Source organism: Procambarus clarkii, chromosome 54 (assembly GCF_040958095.1).
Source record: "Procambarus clarkii isolate CNS0578487 chromosome 54, FALCON_Pclarkii_2.0, whole genome shotgun sequence".
NCBI lineage: Eukaryota > Metazoa > Arthropoda > Malacostraca > Decapoda > Cambaridae > Procambarus > Procambarus clarkii.
The window spans coordinates 27,438,908-27,465,040 of NC_091203.1; the positions used below are offsets into that span (position 1 = coordinate 27,438,908).

General features: G+C 39.5%; 3 protein-coding genes across 3 annotated transcripts in view; 1 reads left to right on the forward strand and 2 right to left on the reverse strand.

The window, feature by feature from the left end:
- Positions 1-2,192: 2,192 nt before the first annotated feature.
- On the reverse strand, positions 2,193-14,924 carry LOC123771325 (mitochondrial ribosomal protein L41). Its single transcript, XM_045763827.2, has 3 exons — positions 14,721-14,924; positions 8,926-9,026; positions 2,193-5,667 (listed from the first exon to the last, which is right to left on the reverse strand). The coding sequence occupies exons 1-3, from the start codon at positions 14,899-14,901 to the stop codon at positions 5,449-5,451; spliced, it is 501 nt and encodes a 166-aa protein (XP_045619783.1). The 5' UTR covers positions 14,902-14,924; the 3' UTR covers positions 2,193-5,448.
- A 1,797-nt stretch (positions 14,925-16,721) lies between these two features.
- The window catches only part of LOC138352768 (aggrecan core protein-like), a 30,739-nt gene continuing 21,327 nt past the window's right edge, over positions 16,722-26,133 (reverse strand). Inside the window, exon 2 of the mRNA XM_069305357.1 lies at positions 16,722-18,268. Coding sequence (XP_069161458.1) covers positions 16,722-18,268 — 1,547 coding nt within the window. The remainder of the gene's footprint in view (positions 18,269-26,133) is intronic.
- gb (solute carrier family 7 member genderblind) overlaps positions 24,452-26,133 on the forward strand; it is a 78,757-nt gene continuing 77,075 nt past the window's right edge. Inside the window, exon 1 of the mRNA XM_045763829.2 lies at positions 24,452-24,601. The gene's annotated coding sequence lies outside the window, so the exon portion shown is untranslated. The remainder of the gene's footprint in view (positions 24,602-26,133) is intronic.

A 26,133-nucleotide genomic window follows, 5' to 3' on the forward strand; every position in this document is an offset into this window, starting at 1 on the left:
TGAACGACAATCATATACCACCAACATTTTCAGAAACTGTGAAGCTACTGAAAATGTTAATAATTCCAATGACAATGTCAAAAACAGAAAGGCGCTTTTCAATTTTGCAGAGTATCTAACCTTTATAGCGCAGTACCATTGGCCATATGCAGTACGCAGTATGGCCAATGAGAGACTGCACTAGTAATGATATCGATTGAAAATATAACATCAGAAATGAAGGATTTTAATGTACTGTACAAGTAATAAACCACTTTGCTACATTAAAAAGCCTTGCAGTGGTACTGATCTCATGGCTACTGTATCCATTGTTCACCAGAACAGCACTTGTGTTATCCTTTCAAACTCCCTAATCACGTTGCTCCATTCAGACCAATGGGTAAGGGCTCGACGCATATAAGCATTGAGAACACTGGTTTTATTTCTTTGAGGGCATTCACTCAAAGCAGGAAGTCTGAAAGGATAACACAAGTACTGGTGAACAATGGCTACAGTAACCACAAGATCAACACCACTAAAAGACGATAATAGGACCGATGGTATAATCCTGAACCGAGAACAAAGGACAATACCTCCACTAAAATTATATTACAAATCCACCATGCACAGTGATTACAGGAAAGAGGAAAAATAATTTAAGAAATAATCCATAGAGGAGTAAAAAGCTCAACTCCTAACCAAAACGCAGACATCATCATATACACTTCACACATCCTTCTCACTGTTGCCAGCGCCGGCCACACCTTACCTCCCACAGCCCCAACAATGTTACCAGCTCTGGCATTCCACGGAACTTATTTTTACTAATAAAACAAAGAGGAAGAACCCCTGGCCTCATTAAAAAGAGCCCGATGTCAGCCAAGACCTTGTTGCAGCAGTCGAACATGGTGTATATGTACACCTGCCCCCATTAAGGATGTAACCTTCAATCTAAGTACATAGGAATGCCATCGACCATGCTCACAAGGCATTTAACCTGTCATCTTCAATCAAGAGCCCCAAAAGATCACATGGGAAAAGACCATGACATCACCCTAACAGGAGAACTGTTGAATAAAACACCTGAATATTAGATAAAGCACAAGATTTTAGATTACAAATTCTTGAAGCCCTACTCATAAAAGTAGAACCTCTATAAATAATAAAATAAACACAAATAGAATAAACATAGAGTAAACACTCTAATAATAGAATTATTCACTCTGCCCACCATGAGAGCAAGAGCAAGACCAGAACACGAATAAACCAGTGATGACGTCACTCCCCAAAATCCCATGCCCTGAATTCAGGTCACCTGAATTCTCATTATCCTTTACAGATGTACTTAATTTTGCATGTACCTAACCTCCCAGTGTTATACATTAGAACCTCCACATATCTTGTCATTCCTTACTTGAGAATGAACCGTGTAGGTTTGAAATGTGTAAATTATAATAAGTATAAATACATTATACAGTTAATTTTTGCTCTTTTCGTCAACCTTGGACAAAGATGACATTCGGAGAAATCCTCTTTCAATTAAGTCAAGATGCAAGAGCACTTAGAGGGATAGAAGCTCTAAACAAGAAAATAATCAATATGGAAAATGCAGTCATTCAATGAAAACCTGCTAATACACAAACATATAATAAATATATATACAGTATATACAAATCTTTCTGAGCATAAAGAGTAGCACAAAATGGAAATGTTTGTTACCTTATAAATTCAACAGCAAATCCCATAACCAACACTTTTTTTTGCAGACGAGGAGTCACAATAACGTGGCTAAATTATGTTGACCAAACCACACACTATTAGGTGAAGGGACGACGACGTTTCGGTCCGTCCTGGACCATTCTCAAGTCGATTGTGAACGTCGTCGTCATTCAGGTCGAATGTCATCGTCGGGACGACAAAACGTCGTCGTCCCTTCACCTTCTAGTGTGTGGTCTGGTCAACACTTTTTTTTAATTGTTTTGTACTCTACTAATGACCGTATATATCTGAACATTTTTAACCAAGATAAGTGTTTATTTTTTATACATAGATGAATGACCATAAAGGGTGGATCATTTAGGCAGAGAAAACTCAATCCCTCAAACACAAAAATGTTAATGAGTGAGCAAACAAAATGTTAAATAGCACACAGCAGCAAGTACAGTGTAGAATTTCAGAAATTATCAATTATGTATGCCAGTCAAACAGGTAACTTCAGATAAATTAGTTTATTATAATTCACAAATTTCATACAGATAATAAAAAAGAAAATAGTAATCATTATTTTTCTGCTTGTTTAATAATTCTGAACCAAAAAGGGTATTTTTAGTACATAAAAAGTGAATCATAAAGAGTGATTTATTATCCACGGGCCAATACAATATCAGTAATAGGATGTTAGTAACGAAGTATTTAGGTAAATTTATCAATGTTTGATAAATTTATTTCACAGACAGCCCTCAATCTGTGCTTGTGGTACATTCCTGTCAAACCAGTGTAAAGTGTAAAAAGCACAAATCAACCTTTAAAATACAGTACTGTATATGCAAAAAAAATTAAGCATTGAATATATATTGATATTATTTTTGGGGGGCTGGCCCCCAGTGGCTCCTTAAGCTTAACTCACACCACCAAAACAAAGCCAACACACCAGGCCTCTAAGAGCAAGGAAATGTATATGATTATCTCTCAGAATGTTTGGCAATATGTTTATTGTTTGTGATGTGTGTATATGTATGTATTAACACGATGTACTGAACGGGGTGAGAATAGCTTGAGCTACCTCATCCCTTTGTGTGTATTTTACATTAATAAACTTATTTCAATTTCAATTTCAATTTCTAAGGGCAATTCACTGCCTACAGAGCCAGAACCAGATTTTAGGTCACCCTGCAAGGTGAGGGGAGCATGAGACCTAAGATCAACAACAACAACTGTGGTACTGTATTTTGACAACAAAGGAATGCTTGAAGGAAATTAGTCATTTCTAAGTAAACAAGGCAAACAATCATTGCAATTATTGTTTGACTTGTGCCCAACAGCCACCAAATGGCAGCTCATGTCACCCGAGGTCTCAGCCAACCACTTCCCCTCCCTGACGAGTCCCTCCCTCCCTTGTAACAAGAGAGCCGTACAACATGAACAACATGAACAGCAGATCAGCCATAGGGACACAGTGCCAGACTGTCGGCACAAGACAATGGGAAATTCACACCTCTGAAGACGTTAACCAGGGGACAGGTAAACTCTGGTCAATGGTGACGTGATCACAAGGTTGTTAGATACTATGCCATCATGATAATCCACAGGATTAATCCTTGAACATCAAAAGCAAGCAGAAGACCTCAAGTTCAGCTGGATTGGAGAGATGACATCCAGAGGACAGAACAGTGGGAGAAGTGGTCAGGGTTGGAATTGTGTTTGTAGCTCAAGGTAAGAACATCGTCTCAAGGTCACGTGTGAACAACCGGTATTAGTAAGTACGGCTCTCTTGTACTAAAGCCAATATCAAGTCGACTTGATAACGATCCAGAATGGACCAAAACATAGTCATTTCTTAATTTTCTGGCGAGTGATTTGGTCATCATCTCTTCAGCCACATTATTGTCACTCATCATCTGCATACTGTTTGCCTTGTTTAATAAGATCTGACTAACTTCCTTTGAGCAATCATCTGTATTGTTGTTCGTAGGCTTTTTGGTGGATTTTCCCACTATGTGGTTGAGCTACAATTCCCAGCTTCTTTTCTCTCATAGATTAAGCCAGATTCTGGTCTTGAATGGGTGGGATAAGACTTGAATGGTCTTATGTGATGGGTAGGTCTCAAAGACCTGGGGCCAGATTCACGAAGCAGTTACGCAAGTACTTACGAATGTGTGCATCTTTCCTAAATCTTTGATGGCTTTGGTTACATTTATTAAACAGTTTACAAGCACGAAAACTTCCCAGTCAACTGTTGTTATTGTTATAAACAGCCTCCTGGTGCTTTGGAGCTCATCATCTGTTTAATAATTGTAAACAAAGCTGCCAAAGATTGAGAAAAGATGTACAGGTTCGTAAGTGCTTGCGTAACTGCTTCGTGAATCTGGCCCACTGGTGTGCTGGACTAAAGCTTGGTGGTATGGATTAAGCATGGGGAGCCACAGGTGTCCCTCCCAGAAATTAGTTACATTCATTCTTCATTCCAGAAGATCACTACTTGCTCAATATAACACCTACTTAAATAAATATATATTACTACCTTCACTTTCCAGTCACAAAAACATCAACTAATAAAGTCCAGAATACTTGGGAGGTGCAATGTTTCAAAAATATAATCCAAAACGTTTGTAAAACAAGAAATACGGCTTGTATGACAGTCCGACATTACTATATTGACAAAGCATTAGAAACCCACAGGTCATCTAATAACCCCCACTAAACTTATATGACATTTTAATAAACACACACACACACTTTGAAACATTATATACAAGTCATTACTGTAGCCACATACTGATGAAGCCATACTCTCCAATAAAGTACAGCATGTGAACAAATCCACAAGGGCCGTGACGAGGGTTCGAACCTACGTCCGAGAGGATCCCAGATATTGTCTCAATCGACTGAGCTACGACATGGTTAAAAGAATTGCCCTTGTGGATTTGTTAATTTGATGCATCCCACTATTGTGATTTCTATGTGTAATGTACAGCATATATTGATAGCTGCCTGTACAGCTGACTCTTGTTCTGTGCAAGTTCATATTACGGCATTTGGAGATCGTGAATCGACTTTTAACACCAAAATTTGACCTGCATGAGAGTATGAGTGCCAGAATGTGACAATGCACAAAATTATTGTGTCCAAGACATTGTTTTGGAGCACGATGTCTAAATATAGCCCTTTGACTCCTCACAAACATCTTGTTTAATGCATTTTTTGATTTCATTCTTGCATAATGGCTCTTCTGAAGCATTCTGCACTTTAATATAAACAAAACTGCATTTGAATATAGAAAGTGGTATGAATATTTAGTGATAATGGTGAACTGGGTGTTTACTGGTAATGAGAAAAAGTGGGCATTTGGAAATGTCTGGAAAATAACTCAAATTTCCTGAATCCAGTCGACTTTGTTTTTCCCCAAACTCAAGTCAGTACAATAAGAGGTTGTCCAGGAATGAATCACTTACGCAGAGCTATGGCCCACTATAGTTATTATTAAATCCTGTACGTAGTCATTATACAAGTATCCTTTAATTTCTTGGTTCTATTATTAAATTATTTTGTAAATCATAAAAACTAATTTTCTATTATACGAGGTGGAGCTTGACACCCCCACTGCACTATGTACACATGAATGAGCAAAATTTTACATCATTATAACAAGAATGGAGGTTAGACTATATTAAAGACACAGAAAGGCATAAATTGCATACAGTAGTTCAGAAATAAAGTATATGACATGCTTTACCAATTCCAAAAATTTACCTAAAATATATCTGACCCAATGGAGAGTGCCTTTTTCTTAGCCTCATCTGCTGTCAAGAGTTCCATCTCTGATGGTTCAACTGGGCTGCCGTCTTCATTTAACTTGCCATTCTTGAAATCTTCTGTTATCTTTTCACTATATACTGCATAAAATAAATCTTGTGGTCCAAATTCGCTTTGTATAACATCTGGTACTTTGTAAGACACGTATGGCTTTAGCTGAAATATATCAATTTAAATAAAAAAAATAAAGTCAAATTGATTTAGTATGTAAAAATAGTGAAAATAGGAAGGAAATGGGAGAAAGAAGTTAGTTGATAAGAGTGTAAAATGTGTCATTTTTACTTTCATGATTTGTTTTAATATAACAATTTGCCCCAAAATAGGTCTGATCATGTTAAGGTACAACAAAAAACAGCCTCAATTTGCACAGATTCACACAGCTCTAAATTCACACAATGTAAGCTCTTCCTTTAACACTAAAATTATAAACAAAGCATCAAGCAGCTCTGCCCTGGCACCCCCTCGTTAACTCCCGCTACTTCGTGTCACTGGTACGGAAAAAGAGACTGTGAATACGCCAAGCTCCCAGTGTATCTCAACCTACCAACGACAGGTACAGTACCTTTACAAACCGCCTTGTCCTCTCAATGGTGCAGGGTGGTTATATGGATCAGAGATCAACCCACCACTGAGAGGCATCATAATATTCATTATGATTTCAATAATGTTATGTAACACCGAATCACCAAACACGACTGTAAGCAAGGCCAAGCATAAACTACCTCTGACTACCACCACCAGGTGGCGACCCGAACATCAGGCCTAGGAGAGGCACCCACTTTCCTTTTGATTCCAGATGTACAATTAAATATAGTACTGTACATATGAAAAATTAAATTATGAATGTAGATATGAAACATACAGTAGGTGAGTTTATGAGCATAATTCTATACATACATACATATATATGGGGAGCAGCCACATGAGAAAAACATGTGCTCTTTGTGTATTCTCTAAATCACCTTGATTTTATGTAATAAACTGTTTTTTGTTTTTTTAATGTATATGGTGTTTGATGGCATCTATATCCATGAAAGTAGTTCAAGGCAGCTCATGTCAGTTGCTTCATAGCATTCAGAGAGGGAAGATCTGTGCTCCTTGGCACACCAACTGTGTACTCTAACACTTAATAGAGTGTTTAGACTCTATTAAGTCTAACACTTAGTAGTTAACTAAGTAACACTTAGTAGAGTGGAGAAAGAAGGGAGATAAAAACAAGCAGTCATGTGTGTAGCTCGTCCAACCCAAAGTTGTGTACAGTCATGTGTAATACAGCTGATAAGCATTACGTATACGTATTGTATATTCACCTGTCACGTGTAATACTGCTGACACGCATTATGCATATTGTACATTCACCAGAGGACACACCATGGTCATCACATGAGGAAGGATGTGGCAGCATGTACTAGGACCCCTATTTCGCCTCTTGAGAGGACATGCTTCTTGCCCATTATAATGATTAAGAATTTTCTATTGTGCTAATTTGTCATGGGGATACCAAATATATGCAGTAACAAATATTAATAATGTGTACATAAACAATTACATACTGTACAGATGGCATTGCAACTCAAATTATGCATTTTATTTTGTTTCTGTTTCGTAACATTTTTCTCCATTGTTTCTCAGGTGATTTGACTGAAATTTTCTTACATTCAAGGATACATCCCCACCCATTAGCATTTAAAATTTGATGGAAATGGATCATGAACTACCTCATCTATTAGCAGCATAATCTTTGAACACATTTTACTCGAAAATGAAGTTTTACATATTCAACCTTCAATTTCTGAGCGAATCTCAAATTATACATATTATATTGCACTGACTCAACAAATGTTTGAGTGGCATACCCTCTCATTGTGTTAAAAGTTGTAAAAAACAAACACTAAATTTCAGCAAGATTAAATAATACTTAATACTACTGGCAGACAATTGAAATTTAGATCAATATGTTATAAATACAGTATTTCCACACCATCCAAGAGGTAAACATTAACATAATATCCTGTGTTCACATGTTTATCAGATAGATCATTCTGCTGCGCTCACTGAATTATTTACCTCTTGGATGGTGCGGAAATACTGCATTTATAACGTGTTGATCTAAATTTCCGTCATCTGGCAGAAGCATTAAATATTATTTGATTTTACTGAAATTTAGTGTGTGGGTTTCTTTTATAACTTGTAACACAATGAGAAGGTATGCTAATAAAAGTTCAAATTAAAGTTTTTTGGGGCCAGTTTAATGTATTACTGTAAGTTCATAGCTCTACAAAGTTATGAAAAAGACACCTGTTAATACTGTGTAATATGTTGGCTTCTAGATTTTCAATCACATGTTTTAGGCATTAAAATATTGTTTTGGTGAGCAATATAACAAATTTTACAAAGTCACCCTTGATAATTATCAAGTTTAGACAGTAAATATCCATAGATTTCCAATTGATCAAAATATGTATACTTTTCAAGTTTTTGCTATGTTGCCATTTTCTTGCGGTAATTAACTTGCTTTTTAATTTAGAGTATTGAAACTTGGATAGGAAAGTCATCTTATGGTGTCTATTCATTCAATACAATTTCAAGAAATTTAACATATTTAGGTTGGATGGTTGACAAGAATCTTTAAATCCAGTGATCCTATCACAAAGCTCATACTATGCAAATCACTTGTGCAGTCCCACCTTAATTACTGCTTGATACTCACTTTGCCCTTCAAAGCAGGAGATGAAATAGAGGGAACACAGAGAACATATACAGCATGCACGGACATAATAAAGATGAGTGGGATTGTCTCAAAGCTCTCAAAATATACTCTCTAGAAAAGGAGGCCAGATAGATATCAAATAATACATACTGTACATGGAAGATATTAGAGGGCCAAGTTCCAAATCTGCACAGTTAAGTAACAACATACTGGAGTGAACAATATGGAAATAAATGTGGTATAGAGCCAATGAAGAGTAGAGGTGCAAAAGGCACAATCAGAGAACACTGCATGAATATCAGAGGTCCACGGTTATTCAATATCCTTCCAGCAAGTATAAGAAATATTGCTGGAACAAAAATGAAGGTCAAGAAAAAACTGGACAGTTTTATGAAAGAAATTCCAGACCAACCGGGATATACAGAATATGTATATCCTGTTGCCTTAGGCAACAGCATGTTAGACCAAGCTTCGAAGTCAAGACTGGCCCTGCACAAGGTTTGGGGAATAGAAGAACTCCCAGAACCTTATCCAGATACAACCCCGATCCAGGAATAAACAAGGTTCAATCCCCTACTGAAACACTGATTAAACAAAAATATATTAGCCTGCTAAATCTACTTTTTGGTGTGAAATACTAAATATAGAGTATGGGTGACAGAGGTGATCCATACCCCAATCTTCCAAGTTGTTTTAAGACCTACCTCAAATCCTTCCAGGTCAGGAACAATAATTTCAGGAACCATTTCTGGAATTATCTTAAATTTGTTTCCAATTTTCATGCCAATTGGTCGTACCCCTCGGTCTGAAAAGAAAGGAAAAAATGGTTAGACTACAGTATTACTCATTCATCTTTCTCTCGTAACGAAGATATACTGTGATATATTCTGAAAGATGGTTACAAGGAATAATTGGCATACATTGGTAAACAGGGTCATTATACAAATTTGATATGCAAGTACAGTATATGGAGATGTATACACACTTTCCTGTATGCAGGCGATGAGTCACAATAACGTGGCTAAAGCATGTTGACCAGATCACACACTAGAAGGTGAAGGGACGACGACGTTTCGGTCCGTCCTGGACCATTCACAATCGACTTGAGAATGGTCCAGGACGGACCGAAACGTCGTCGTCCTTTCACCTTCTAGTGTGTGGTCTGGTCAACACTTTCCTGTACATACATGCACTGCATGTTCTACATGTTTTGTACCTGGATTATTATAAAATGTCTTGCAGGTGAAAATTCACGTACAATAACACTTTAAAAGAGGAAGTATAAATTTTGGTCTGTAAGCAGGAAATATAGCAATCAGGAACGAGGTCAGGAATAGTGTGATTAGACGTGGAGGTGGTCATGTGTAGCTAAAAAAACATACATATCAGATATTCCACTTTTTTGTAATACTGTAATAATATTAAAATGATTATTCAAAAAATTTATAAAATAATAATATACAGAGGTTCAATAATTGTCAGAGTATGTAAATTTAATAAGACTACTAATAAGGAAAGTGATTCAGCCTTAACTTAAAATAATAGTTAGGTTGTTTAAACGTTTGATGAAATTGAAATTGGAATTGAAATAAGTTTATGGGTTTGATGAGGTAAACACTTATTAATAAACAAGAAGCAAGCAAACATACTGTACATTGTTCACGATATATAGGAAATGATATAAATACACCTTTTAACCTTTGGACTATAGAAGAATGTAATGAAACATCAATTTCTGGGAGAGCCCCAATGGCTCCCATGTAACACTGGTTTGGTTTCTCTCTCTCTACTTATCTTCCTTCTTTGCCCTCTACCCGTATTCTTACTTTTTATTCTCTACCAAGGGACCCCAAAACTTTTACCAAAGCCAACTCCACGCCACGTGGTCCTAAGACGATTGACCGACTTAGGATTCTACACCCAGTATGACGTGACCTAGGCTTTGAGCAAAACCCTAGAGTCGCCTCTACGCTGCCACCACCAGACCAGCAACACCGAGCAATGATCGAGGTCTGGATCGATCACGCTAATTAATCAACCTTGGGGCTTGATCCCCACTAGTAGTTTATAACCTCGGAAACTTGAGTGTGGAATTAATTAGATGGGGATGATGAATTCCGATTCGATGTTAGAATCGGCGCCCAATCCAACTCTTCCTCGTGTGGACCACGTGACCAGGACAAGTTTACAAATAAAACACATGGAAATAATAAAATGCAAAATATTAACAAATTTAATTTATTAAAAGAAAACTAAAACAAAATCTAAATATGTTCACTCCCTGTCACTTTAACACTCCCTACTTGACCTGAATGGCAATGAAGACTATTCTATAAATAACCATAGCAACTATACCTCTATGTTTTACCAGCTAAAGATGTTGGGCTGGGCTTGGGGAGAGGTAAGATGTTTGACCTCTCCCAGCTGCTCTGCAGATCACACTGATCTATCCTCGTCTGGCCTAGCCCAGACTAGAACATTGTATCCTTCCGCCTAGTCAAAGTTTTACCAAGTTACTAGCCAGGTTTAAGTTATAACAATTAACCTCTGTTGTACTTAATTGATCCAGACTGGTTGAATTATTTTACTGAAATTAAATTACACAAACATCTAACGGCAGAGCTGTTCCCGATCACAAAAATGGTTATTAAAACTTTGAGAAATAGTAGACCTGTCAACCCTGATGACCTATGACCGCCGGTCACTCCGCCTTACAAGTTAGATCTGATTCGTGACGTCACTGATTGTGACTTAAACTCAATAATTAGAATACTCTTGATATTGTATCCAGTACTATTATACAATACAATTTTAATGCAAAATGAATAAAGGCTAATTTCTCTAAATTACTGAATACTATAGGATGATTCATTATACGCAGCTATGACCAAGGCGTCGGTTATTTCCACCGCGAATTCCCCTGGGGGTCAGGTCCCCAGGTCACCATGCGGGCTCAGCTTCCCATTCTCTTTTGTCGATAAACCACTCTGGATAATTCTTACAACCCTAGTTTGTTACACCCAGAAGCTACCATCTTCGATGTCGGTGCTAACAACCAGGTGCCATCAGTCACAGAGTTCTCTGGCCTACTGGGGACCCAGAGCCAGAACCTGGTCCCTTCACAGAGGCGAAGGGAGCTGTGTCATTTAAATATTAAGTTATGCCACCACCAAGGAAAGCACCCAGAATGTCAGCGAGTCAAAACAAACCACATCTTGCTGCCTCCAAAACCTGTAGGCTCGAAAATGGTGATAGAACTCCCCAAACTATATAAACAAATGATCAAAAATTTTATAACCAGTGCCCACTCATTTGCCCCAGGAGACCAGAGCTACTCACAAGGCAGTCACAGAGATGGAACCGGTGGCACAAAGGGTGCGGCAGAAACTGCCACCTGAGAAGTTTAGCCCGGTTGGGTTAATTTAAGTATTTCTTAAGTATTTCTTAGAAAATTTAAGTCTATGAAATACCTAGATAAGGTTAGGATAACGAAAGTAGAATCAAAAGAAATAAGAACTAGTAAGAACTGAGTAGGCTAGGAAGGTTTTTTTTGAGATATATACAAGAGTTGTTACATTCTTGTACAGCCACTAGTACGCGTAGCGTTTCGGGCAAGTCCTTAATCCTATGGTCCCTGGAATACGATCCCCTGCCGCGAAGAATCGTTTTTTCATCCAAGTACACATTTTACTGTTGCGTTAAACAGAGGCTACAGTTAAGGAATTGCGCCCAGTAAATCCTCCCTGGCCAGGATACGAACCCATGACATAGCGCTCGCGGAACGCCAGGCGAGTGTCTTACCACTACACCACGGAGACTGTCAAAGACGGTTGAAGTGGAAAGGAAAGAATCAATAAAGAAAGGAAACAGAAAACCTACAAAGAATGGTGACTGACAAAGACGATAAAATGTGAGGCAAAATTATGGCAGATAAGTACATAGGGAATAAATAAAAGGAGTAAAATAGAGGATTAAGAATTGATCTAAGTTAAGAATAGAAAGCAAGTTGTCACAAAGTATTAACACAAGAACTGAAGACATTTATATTATTAAGGAAAGCTTATATATCAGAAGTAATAAAAGGATCATACTGTATATCAATTCTGTTCTAGTAGAAGGAAAAAATATTGGGTAAAAATAATAGTTTGTACACAGGCATAAACATAATACCCTAAAAGTGCACTGCACAACAGTAGATGTATTAAGAAATAAAATAGATGATTTAAGTGCACTTGTTTGCACAGGTACAATAGATATTATTGCTCTAACAGATGTAATAAAATAATGATCAAGGTAAAGTGCTATGCCATTATGACTACAGTACATAACACTTGCTAGGGATACGAGACCAAGGAGCTAGGATATGAGGACTATTTTTACTATTATTATACTACAGTATCTTGAGGTTATCTTGAGATGATTTCGGGGCTTTTTAGTGTCCCCGCGGCCCGGTCCTCGACCAGGCCTCCACCCCCAGGAAGCAGCCCGTGACAGCTGACTAACACCCAGGTACCTATTTTACTGCTAGGTAACAGGGGCATAGGGTGAAAGAAACTCTGCCCAATGTTTCTCGCCGGCGCCTGGGATCGAACCCAGGACCACAGGATCACAAGTCCAGCATATGTACAAGTCCAGTATATACACACATATGGCACAAGTCCAGTGTATATACACACATATTATATATAACAATCTACAAGTTTATGTAGCATTTTGTAGCACCACGGTTTACAGTCTCCGTGGTGCAGTGGTAAGACACTCGCCTGGCGTTCCGCGAGCGCTTTGTCAGGGGTTCGTATCCTGGTCGGGGAGGATTTACTGGCCGCAAATCCTTAACTGTAGCCTCTGTTTAACGCAACAGTAAAATGTGTACTTGGTTGTAAAACGATTATTCGCGGCGGGGATCGTATTCCAGGGACCTGCCCGAAACGCTACGCGTACTAGTGGCTCTACAAGAATGTAACAACTCTTGTATATATCTCAAAAAAAAAAAAAAAAAAAAAAAAAAAAAAAAAAAAAAAAAATTGGAACCACTAAAAGTAAGCCTGGTGAGAGTAATAATCTCATAACCATGATCCAAGGTCAGCCCAGCACCACACACACATCTTGCATCACATTTTAAGAACACACATTGAACATTTTATTTTCAATTTTTTATTGATATTAACTTGCTTTTATAAAGTGCAATGATACACTGGGCATAGAGGGTCCCTAGAGGTCGCTAAGAGATAGTACAGTTGGGTTTGTTCTTGACTCACAATTCGGAAGTCCAGGTTCAAGTCCCAGGAAGGACAGAAATGGTTGGGCACATTTCTTATCACCTAATGCTTTTATTCACCTAGCAATAAATAGATACCCAAGAGTTAGTCAGCTTACTGTGGGGTTGCATCCTGGGAAGGGTCAATCTATTTTTTTTTACCTTGGAGGGGACCTATCTCTCTCTTTGATAATCCTAGTCAAATAAAATATGTGCAAACATTCCATGCAAATAAATAAGGACTCATTAAATGGAACTTACTACATAATGAATTAAAAACTGTCCAATCAAGACTGTATTCAAAAGTAGAACCAAAAAGTACCTAATTTCATCTTCATAGCTTCCCACCTTGTGCTGCTGACACTATCTTCTATGCACCACCCAATTTAGAACTAAAGACACGCAACTTCATCAGAATAATGTATTCTATCAATTTATACTCTATTTATTATATTGAATTCAAATTCTATTACAATGTACCTACTATTCCATTTACTGGTTAGCTTAAGAACCTGCCCAAAATGCTGTGTATGATAGTAGCTTTTGCAAGAATGTAACACTCAATCACCAATGTATGTACTTTCACAACTCAATGTACTTTCTTGTATATAAATAAATATATGTACACACTAGCCAACCCATCTTCCTAATAGAGCATCGCATTTTGAGACAATCTTTACCTAAAGACAAAAATTGCCATACAAGAAAATTATAGTGGCTCGCAAAATTATCATACTGTCTCGCTTTCTGTTTTGGGTCCTCTGGTAGGTTAGGACAAGGGCACTTTAGTACGACAGATTCTTGACGTTGGGAAACCTTAGGACGGGCCTCACTGGCTGTCTGTCCCCCAGCACAATGAATTTTAGGCAGTGTATGTACTGTACATACAATGCCTAAAATTGTACAGTACATACAATGTACTGTACAATTACAATACAATAAAGCCATACATACAATACAATAAAGCCATACATACATTGTATGTATGTATGGCTTTAGGCATTGTATGTACTAGCTCTATCTATAAATCTATCAATTTTTGTAAAATCTCTTGTATGTATGTACCTTACCTGATTAAACATTTATTTTATATATATATATATTATTTTTACCACAACCTGTAGAACATAAGTAGGCACAGATACATTTATATCACTAAAAATGTGCACAATAATCACTCTACAGTTTTTATAAACTAAAAGATTATAATTAAATTGATGGAAAGAAAAACCACGACCTTACCAAAGACCTCCTCTAACTCTCTATGTAACTCTGGTTTATGCATCATTTCCTCTTTGAGTTGCCTGGTCCCTCGCTTCCCATACATGAGGAATTTTCTAAAATTCCTTTTTCCTAGTGCAACAGAGGAGGTGGTCAATGAGCGTGTGTGGACCAGCATCGCCGTGGAGGAAACACCGGCCATGTTTGTTGTTGTTATGGTAGTGATGCCATATCCCCGCCGCCGGGGGACCGCTAAGTTAGCGCTTGACACAATCATTTTCTTAGCAGCTAACGCTAATATTTACTTAGCGCTTAGCGCTAACATTTTGTCTACTGACTAACAATGCAGATTTGATATTAAATTCGTATGGATACCATCACATGTTGGCATCTCAAGGCATGACACTGTTGATATGCTTGCAAAGGCAGCCTGCAGAGAACCAGTGGTAGAAATTGATATGGGTGTTTCATTAGCAGTTTTTTTTTTTTTTTTTTTTTTTTTTAGGGATATTCTTGCGCGGGCCCTAAGCCTCTGGCTGGCCCACTAAGTGTTGCTTGTTTCTGTTTTACTTGGGCGGAGTATGAGTATTTATGACTCGTATGATCGCTTCAGTAAGATTTTGCCATATGTGTTTAACAACTTCTTCTGCTCTGTTGAATCTAAGTTAAAATCTTAATGGGTTTGTAACTGTGCACTGTGTTAGACAAAGTTCCAGTGGTCTGTCGGGCATTTCTCCACAGTGTTGACATTTCCTCTCATCTTCCGGAACCTATAAGCCTATTTCCCATGCACATGGGTATCCAAGCCTGATGCGATGTCATTAGCAATGACAAAGAAAATACTTAAACAAATATCTAATGAAAATCTCACCGACCTAACAAATTCACAAAGCCGCATAGCCTTTTGGACAATTATCATTTATCATTTCCCACTTTACCATAAATCTTTGTGTCGTATGCGAATTTGATGATGTGGTTTGTGATATTCTGTCCAATATTTTAATATTGTGTGTTGATGATATCCCAGACCGTGGTGGATCTCAAAAGGTCTACCCTAACGTCGCGTAGCAAGAGTACGCCCCGCCCACGCTGATCTTCCTCCTTCGCTCGGGTGCATGGGGGAGTTGTGTAAAACCGTGGTTTGTGTCTCGGAGAAGCTGCAGGATCCAGTAAGTTCAGTAGAACTTCGGTTTTAACTCTTTTAACCATGTCGTAGCTCAGTCGATCAAGGCAGCGTCTGGGATGCTCTCGGACGCAGGTTCGAATCCTCGTCACGGCCCTTGTGGATTTGTTCATTTGACCAATCTGCGTTGGCTGCGATGCGTTCAAACCGTGTGATCCATCGAGTCTTTTTTGTTCTATCTTTTTCTTCAAAAGACATCAATCGAGTCTCTTTATTTTTTTTGTTCGTCGAAAGGTTTTTTCCTTAGCATCTTGAATGCTAAGGAAATTCTAAGGCGGTGAAGCCTCGTTCCGGCTTCACCGCCGATGAACGATTGCTTGCCTGTTGGGTGTCGTGCCTTGCTTGCGCATGCAAAGCAGCGATGCGTTCTTCACTCTTCTACTTTTCGTGCGCATTCCACATCTATGACACGTAACGTAGCTTTGGCAACTCCTTCCAGTTTCACACACACACACACACACACTGCTGGATGGATCTACTGCCCTAAGTTCATCACGCGGTCTCGTTCCTGCGCCTCGTACTCGGTTCTTCCCATTCCTGAGGTCTCGTTCCTGCGCCTCGTACTCGGTTCTTCCCATTCCTGAGGTCTCGTTCCTGCGCCTCGTACTCGGTTCTTCCCATTCCTGAGGTCTCGTTCCTGCGCCTCGTACTCGGTTCTTCCCATTCCTGAGGTCTTCTCCCTTGAGTCTTTGAACCGCCTTCCTCGGAAAGACTTAGGAGACCTGCACACGTCCATTGACACTTCCTCTCTAAACACGGACATAGAGATGACCCGAGGAGTGAAGCTAGGTGTTACTTCCTCCTTCAGCGATTCTCTATGTGCTCGGCATGTTGCTTCGTTACCTGTGGTGTCGTATCTGTGATGATGTGTCATCCAGCGCCTCGTCTGCACCAGATATGTCATCCAGCGCCTCGTCTGCACCAGATATGTCATCCAGCGCCTCGTCTGCACCAGATGTGTCACCCAGCGCCTCGTCTGCACCAGTTGTGTCATCTAGCGCCTCGTCTGCACCAGATGTGTCACCCAGCGCCTCGTCTGCACCAGATGTGTCACCCAGCGCCTCGTCTGCACCAGATATGTCATCCAGCGCCTCGTCTGCACCAGATATGTCATCCAGCGCCTCGTCTGCACCAGATGTGTCACCCAGCGCCTCGTCTGCACCAGATATGTCATCCAGCGCCTCGTCTGCACCAGATGTGTCACCCAACGCCTCGTCTGCACCAGATGTGTCACCCAGCGCCTCGTCTGCACCAGATATGTCATCCAGCGCCTCGTCTGCACCAGATATGTCATCCAGCGCCTCGTCTGCACCAGATGTGTCACCCAGCGCCTCGTCTGCACCAGTTGTGTCATCCAGCGCCTCGTCTGCACCAGATGTGTCACCCAACGCCTCGTCTGCACCAGATGTGTCACCCAGCGCCTCGTCTGCACCAGATATGTCATCCAGCGCCTCGTCTGCACCAGATATGTCATCCAGCGCCTCGTCTGCACCAGATGTGTCACCCAGCGCCTCGTCTGCACCAGATATGTCATCCAGCGCCTCGTCTGCACCAGATATGTCATCCAGCGCCTCGTCTGCACCAGATGTGTCACCCAGCGCCTCGTCTGCACCAGTTGTGTCACCCAGCGCCTCGTCTGCACCAGATGTGTCACCCAGCGCCTCGTCTGCACCAGTTGTGTCATCCAGCGCCTCGTCTGCACCAGATGTGTCACCCAGCGCCTCGTCTGCACCAGTTGTGTCATCCAGCGCCTCGTCTGCACCAGATGTGTCACCCAGCGCCTCGTCTGCACCAGATGTGTCATCCAGCGCCTCGTCTGCTCCAGATGTGTCACCCAGCGCCTCGTCTGCACCAGATGTGTCACCCAGCGCCTCGTCTGCACCAGATGTGTCACCCAGCGCCTCGTCTGCACCAGATGTGTCACCCAGCGCCTCGTCTGCACCAGATGTGTCACCCAGCGCCTGGTCTGCACCAGTTGTGTCACCCAGCGCCTCGTCTGCACCAGATGTGTCACCCAGCGCCTGGTCTGCACCAGTTGTGTCACCCAGCGCCTCGTCTGCACCAGATGTGTCACCCAGTGCCTCGTCTGCACCAGATGTGTCACCCAGCGCCTGGTCTGCACCAGTTGTGTCACCCAGCGCCTCGTCTGCACCAGTTGTGTCACCCAGCGCCTCGTCTGCACCAGATGTGTCACCCAGCGCCTCGTGTGCACCAGATGTGTCACCCAGCGCCTCGTCTGCACCAGATGTGTCATCCAGCGCCTCGTCTGCACCAGTTGTGTCACCCAGCGCCTCGTCTGCACCAGATGTGTCACCCAGCACCTGGTCTGCACCAGATGTGTCAGCCAGCGCCTCGTTTGCACCAGATGTGTCACCCAGCGCCTGGTCTGTACCAGATGTGTCACCCAGATTTTTAGATTTAGATTTTTAGATTTAGATTTTTAGATTTAGATTTTTAGATTTAGATTTTTAGATTTAGATTTTTAGATATAGATTTTTAGATTTAGATTTTTTTATTTAGATTTTTAGATTTAGATTTTTAGATTTAGATTTTTAGATTTAGATTTTTAGATTTAGATTTTTAGATTTAGATTTTTAGATTTAGATTTTTAGATTTAGATTTTTTAGATTTAGATTTTTAGATTTAGATTTTTAGATTTAGATTTTTTGATTTAGATTTTTAGATTTAGATTTAGATTTTTAGATTTAGATTTTTAGATTTAGATTTTAGATTTAGATTTTTAGATTTAGATTTTTAGATTTAGATTTTTAGATTTAGATCTTTAGATTTAGATCTTTAGATTTAGATCTTTAGATTTAGATCTTTAGATTTAGATCTTTAGATTTAGATTTTTAGATTTAGATTTTTAGATTTAGATTTTTAGATTTAGATTTTTAGATTTAGATTTTTAGATTTAGATCTTTAGATTTAGATCTTTAGATTTAGATCTTTAGATTTAGATCTTTAGATTTAGATCTTTAGATTTAGATTTTTAGATTTAGATTTTTAGATTTAGATTTTTAGATTTAGATTTTTAAATTTAGATTTTTAAATTTAGATTTTTAGATTTAGATTTTTAGATTTAGATTTTTTGATTTAGATTTTTAGATTTAGATTTTTAGATTTAGATCTTTAGATTTAGATCTTTAGATTTTTAGATTTAGATTTTTAGATTTAGATTTTTAGATTTAGATTTTTAGATTTAGATTTTTAGATTTAGATTTTTAGATTTAGATTTTTAGATTTAGATTTTTAGATTTAGATTTTTAGATTTAGATTTTTAGATTTAGATTTTTAGATTTAGATTTTTAGATTTTTTGATTTAGATTTTTAGATTTAGATTTTTAGATTTAGATTTTTAGATTTAGATTTTTAGATTTAGATTTTTAGATTTAGATTTTTAGATTTAGATTTTTAGATTTAGATCTTTAGATTTAGATCTTTAGATTTAGATCTTTAGATTTAGATCTTTAGATTTAGATCTTAAGATTTAGATCTTAAGATTTAGATCTTTAGATTTAGATTTTTAGATTTAGATTTTTAGATTTAGATTTTTAGATTTAGATTTTTAGATTTAGATTTTTAGATTTAGATTTTTAGATTTAGATCTTTAGATTTAGATCTTTAGATTTAGATCTTTAGATTTAGATCTTTAGATTTAGATCTTTAGATTTAGATTTTTAGATTTAGATTTTTAGATTTAGATTTTTAGATTTAGATTTTTAGATTTAGATTTTTAGATTTAGATTTTTAGATTTAGATCTTTAGATTTAGATCTTTAGATTTAGATTTTTAGATTTAGATCTTTAGATTTAGATTTTTAGATTTAGATCTTTTATTCAGGTAAAGGTACATCCATTGAGCTACATACATAATGACGCATTTAAAGATAGAGATAGTACATACAATACCTAAAGCCACTAGAACCATAGCATTTCGGCCATATATTTCGGGCATTTAGGGCTATTCATGCCCGTGCCACCTTTTGGTTGGTTTAATCTTTATTAAGATCTAATAATCCCCCATTCTAATCCCTAATTCTAATCCCCCAGAGTCAGGGGACGGAACCATGGGACGCAGTATCCAGTTGTGGCGTTGGGTCGACGTTGAGTCAAGGTTATCAACGGCCATTCAGCGTTGAAGGCGTTGAATTGAAGTCAATTGAAGTTTAATTGACGTTGTTCTTGGGTATTGTACCCACTAGGGTGATGACCTGTCTTGTCGAGGCTTATAATTGGTACGAAACATTATACCATGTGTTTAATACTGACAACGAAGAAGGAGTTTATGTATGACACTGATTAGGAAGGAGGAAGACGTGTATGACACTGACAAGGAAGGAGGAACTTATGTATGACACTGACAAGAAAGGAGTTTATGTATGACACTGACAAGGAAGGAGTTTATGTATGACACTGACAAGGAAGGAGTTTATGTATGACACTGACAAGGAAGGAGGCAGACGTGTTTGACACTGACAATAGTAAATACTGACTTTAGTAAATACTGAGACAAAATATATATTAAAAATACTACTCATCTCTTATGCGGGATATTCAAACCCCTGTAAATATAACTGATATAAACACGAGCGCACTAAATTTTGAAAAAGAAATTGAAAACATGCCCATGCACTCGGCCCCAGGTCCAGACTCATGGAATTCAATATTTATAAAGAAATGCAAAGTGCCGGTAGCACAGGCACTCAGTATAGTGTGGAGGAAGAGCTTGGACACGGGGGAGATACCAGATGCACTTAAAGTAGCAGACATAGCCCCTCTACACAAGGGAGGGAGCAAAGCATTGGCAAAAAATTATAGACCAGTTGCACTAACATCGCACATCATAAAAGTATTTGAGAGAGTGATTAGGAGTCAGGTCACCAATTTCATGGAGACCAATGACCTTCACAACCCAGGCCAACATGGATTTCGAGCGGGAAGATCGTGCCTCTCACAGCTACTTGAGCACTACGACAAAGTCACTGAGGCATTAGAAGAGAAACAGAATGCTGATGTGATATACACGGACTTCGCAAAGGCCTTCGATAAATGTGACCATGGCGTGATAGCACACAAAATGAAGTCAATGGGAATAACCGGTAAAGTAGGACGCTGGATACTCAGTTTTCTGTCAAACAGGACTCAGCGAGTAACTGTCAACCATATAAAATCTAGTCCAAGTGCAGTGAAAAGCTCTGTACCTCAGGGTACAGTCCTTGCACCGCTGCTTTTCCTTATTCTCATATCAGATATAGACAAAAATACAAGTCACAGCTTCGTATCATCCTTTGCAGATGACACAAAAATCAGTATGAAAATTACCTCGGCTCAGGACATTGAAAAACTTCAAGCAGATATTAATAAAGTTTTCGACTGGGCATCAGAAAATAACATGATGTTTAACAGTGATAAATTCCAGGTACTCAGGTACGGTAAAAATGAGGGCCAAGTACCAAATCTACACAGTAAAATAACAACGTACTGGAGTGAACGACATGGAAGAAAATGTAGAATAGAACCAATGAAGAGCAGAGGTGCCATAGGCACAATCAGAGAACACTGTATAAACATCAGAGGTCCGCGGTTGTTCAACGTCCTCCCAGCAAGCATAAGAAATATTGCCGGAACAACCGTGGACATTTTTAAGAGGAAACTAGATTTATTCCTCCAAGGAGTGCCGGACTAACCGGGCTGTGGTGGGTATGTGGGCCTGCGGGCCGCTCCAAGCAACAGCCTGGTGGACCAAACTCTCACAAGTCGAGCCTGGCCTCGGGCCGGGCTTGGGCAGTAGAAGAACTCCCAGAACCCCATCAACCAGGTATATGTGGGCCTGCGGGCCGCTCCAAGCAACAGCCTGGTGGACCAAACTCTCACAAGTCAAGCCTGGCCTCGGGCCGGGCTTGGGGAGTAGAAGAACTCCCAGAACCCCATCAACCAGGTATATGTGGGCCTGCGGGCCGCTCCAAGCAACAGCCTGGTGGACCAAACTCTCACAAGTCAAGCCTGGCCTCGGGCCGGGCTTGGGGAGTAGAAGAACTCCCAGAACCCCATCAAGCAGGTATATGTGGACCTGCGGGCCGCTCCAAGCAACAGCCTGGTGGACCAAACTCTCACAAGTCAAGCCTGGCCTCGGGCCGGGCTTGGGGAGTAGAAGAACTCCCAGAACCCCATCAACCAGGTATATGTGGGCCTGCGGGCCGCTCCAAGCAACAGCCTGGTGGACCAAACTCTCACAAGTCAAGCCTGGCCTCGGGCCGGGCTTGGGGAGTAGAAGAACTCCCAGAACCCCATCAACCAGGTATATGTGGGCCTGCGGGCCGCTCCAAGCAACAGCCTGGTGGACCAAACTCTCACAAGTCAAGCCTGGCCTCGGGCCGGGCTTGGGGAGTAGAAGAACTCCCAGAACCCCATCAACCAGGTATATGTGGGCCTGCGGGCCGCTCCAAGCAACAGCCTGGTGGACCAAACTCTCACAAGTCAAGCCTGGCCTCGGGCCGGGCTTGGGGAGTAGAAGAACTCCCAGAACCCCATCAACCAGGTATCAACCAGGTATCTTCATTATCCATGAGTCACGAAAATAATCTTATGACGCCCGCAAAACGCTAAGATTGAGATAATGAGAATGAAATTGAATTTAAAGAGTATTGGGGGATAGAATTTCAGATATAAATGCAGCTTCGGCGATTAGATTAACGAGAAGCTGGCGAGCTAACGAATTAATCCTCTCACTTTAAAATTGAAATTGAAATAAGTTTATTGAGGTAAAATACACACAAAGGGATGAGGCAGCTCAAGCTATTCTCACCCCGTTCAGTACATCGTGTTAATACATACATAGACACACATCACAAACAATAAACATATTACCAAACATTCTGAGAGATAAACATATACATTTCCTCTCGCTTTAAAAGGTGTGTAAGGAATAGTATATTAAAGTATAATGAGATAGCATTGTTGTTGTTGTTATAGATTCAGCTACTCGGAACAAAATGTTCCACATAGCACGGGCTATGGTGAGCCCGTAGTGGACTTACCTGGCACAGGAGCGGGGCAAGTAGCACGGGCTATGGTGAGCCCGTAGTGGACTTACCTGGCACAGGAGCGGGGCAAGTAGCACGGGCTATGGTGAGCCCGTAGTGGACTTACCTGGCACAGGAGCGGGGCAGGTAGCACGGGCTATGGTGAGCCCGTAGTGGACTTACCTGGCACAGGAGCGGGGCAAGTAGCACGGGCTATGGTGAGCCCGTAATGGACTTAACTGGCACAGGAGCGGGGCAAGTAGCACGGGCTATGGTGAGCCCGTAGTGGACTTACCTGGCACAGGAGCGGGGCTGTGACTGTGTGAGAGAGCGTGTATGCGATCCTTATGTCCTAATGTTACAAAAGTATGATGTCTTTCAAGAATATATTGCATTGAAAATATGTTCATGAGGAGCGTGTATTTTTTCGGCGTTATTTCCGATGAGTGGCGTGCCTTTACGATGTCCTGGTGATTCAGAATGGTATCTTGGTGTCGTGAGTGGTGTTGATCAGTTCCTCCTCCTCCTCCTTGCAAATGAAGCTAAGATTGATTGATTAATGAAGATTAAGCCACTCAAAAAGTGGCACGGGCATGAATAGCTCGTAAGTGGTGGCCCTTTTGAGCCATTACCAGTATCAATAGATGATACTGGAGATCTGTGGAGGTGCGACTGCACCCTGCGTGACTGGAGATGTCTCCCGTGAAGCTAAGATGATGATGAAGATTAAGCCACCCAGGAGGTGGCACGGGCATGAATAGCCCGTAAACCGAAGCTAAGATGCCTAATCAGAGTATTAGTAGCGTGTTCAATGTTTTGTAGAAGCATATTTTGGAGTGCACATCAACCTCCAGAGTTGCAGCCGTTTCCCCTGCCTCTCTCCCATCCATTTTCTCTCTCTCCCATTTTCTCTCCCTTCATCCCACCTTCCTGTTCTCTCTCTCTCTCTCTCTCTCTCTCTCTCTCAGTGGGCCCAAGATGCTCTAGAAACATTCAATGTTGTCACCGTTGAACCTTTGGCGTTGACTCAACAGTAAATCTTCGCTAAATAATAATTTTCATATGAAAAATAAGGTTTAATACCATGTAGACAATCAAGCTGGCTGAAATTCGGGACAGAAGCCGATTTAATATATATATATATATATATATATATATATATATATATATATATATATATATATATATATATATATATATATATATATATATATATATACTCCTGTAGTGTTATACATTAACGAGACCTCAGCTGCATGCAGAGAGCCACGCGGACCAGTGCACACCACAGCTGTCAATTGCAACCATGCACTCTTACCCTTAAAATAATATTAGTTTCTTAAATATGAAAGTAAGAAAAACACCCACAAACTTGAAGACAATTTACCAACAAGTGGTTATCAATCAGCGTATGATTAAAAGTATGAATCGTGTTGTAGAATGACGAAGGAATGATAGATTTGGATATCTTGGAATTATAGTTTGGATATCTTCTTGGCGAGGTGTAATGTGTGGGTGTAGCTGGCAACTGTGCGGGCGAGAGGTGTAGTGTAGCGAGGAGCCGCGAGTCTAGCAGACGACAGTCTGACGCTGAGGTGGCACGTCGCACCGCTCCCGCAGTTCTAGTCTTGACTGTGCATTGATTTGTGTACTATACCCACCATATTCTTCCTCCCTCTACGTTTCATTTTAAAGGTAGGTGAGACGGTCATTTCTTGTCGTTTATATTAACCTCCAAGTGCCGTTAGCGTTATAAATGGGACAATCAATATTTTTAGGACGGCTGGCAGCAGTAGCACGTGCTCTCCAAACAGCTTCACTCGACATTTACCGCTACATTCGAGCAGTCTAGCGGTACCGATACGAGCCGAGGCTATATAATCGTATTAATGCAATTATATCACAGCGTAGTTATATACGGGGGTGTGAATAATATCTCTGGGGTGAAACCACCTTGAGTCTATAATGATCTCGAGGGGCGAGACTTGTGTATATTTGGTCATGTCTGCTGCGAGCGTTTAACCTCCACAGCCCAGATGACGCAACTCCGACTGTCACGCTTTTCGCGCGCTATTCAATTTGTATTTTTTTCGCGCGCTAAACAGTTCGTATTTTTTTCGCGCGCTATACAGTTAGTATTTTTTTCGCGGGGTATACAGTTCGTATTTTTTTCGCGGGGTATACAGTTCGTATTTTTTTCGCGGGGTATACAGTTCGTATTATTTTTTTCGCGCGCTATTCAGTTCGTATTATTTTTTTCGCGCGCTAATCTCGTTTGTATTTTTCGTCCAATCGCCTCAAATAACTCGAGTAAACGTGCCTTTTTCTTTATTTTGACCTCGGTTTAAAAAATCACAGGAGCTTTGCTATGGCTATAGAGTTTGCAAAGTGCGTATATATATATATATATATATATATATATATATATATATATATATATATATATATATATATATATATATATATATATACATATATATATATATATATATATATATATATATATATATATATATATATATATATATATATATATATATATATATATACATATATATATATATATATATATACATATATATATATATATATATATATATATATATATATATATATATATATATACATATATATATATATATATATATATATACATATATATATATATATATATATATATATATATATATGTGTGTGTGTGTGTGTGTATATCACGAAAATAAACACGTGATTAAATATGTGACAGTGTCAGACCACGGAGGAAAATTGAAACAAGAATTTCCTTAAGTACTTTCGTATATTAATACATCTTCAGAAGGAGTCTTCACTCCTTCTGAAGATGTATTAATATACGAAAGTACTTAAGGAAATTCTTGTTTCAATTTTCCTCCGTGGTCTGACACTATATATATATAAACCACGGCATTTTTTCTGGTGTTTATTTTTCCTAATAATTTCTTGTGTTTCTTCTTATTTCTTGTTTAATTGCATTTTTTCTTGTGTTTATTTTTCCTAATAAGATGTAAATTTCTTTCGAAATTGAATTTAATAAATACGGCACTTGGTCCCTCCAAGCTTTTCAGACTTAACCTTCTGTGAAACACAAACACGATAGAACGACTATTGAAGCTGACGTTCCACTCCTATGCTTTATCGAGTCGGTGACACACAACGTATTGACCCTGGCACCTAGCAGGGTCAATACCATTCCTTCTCTCGTGCCTTGT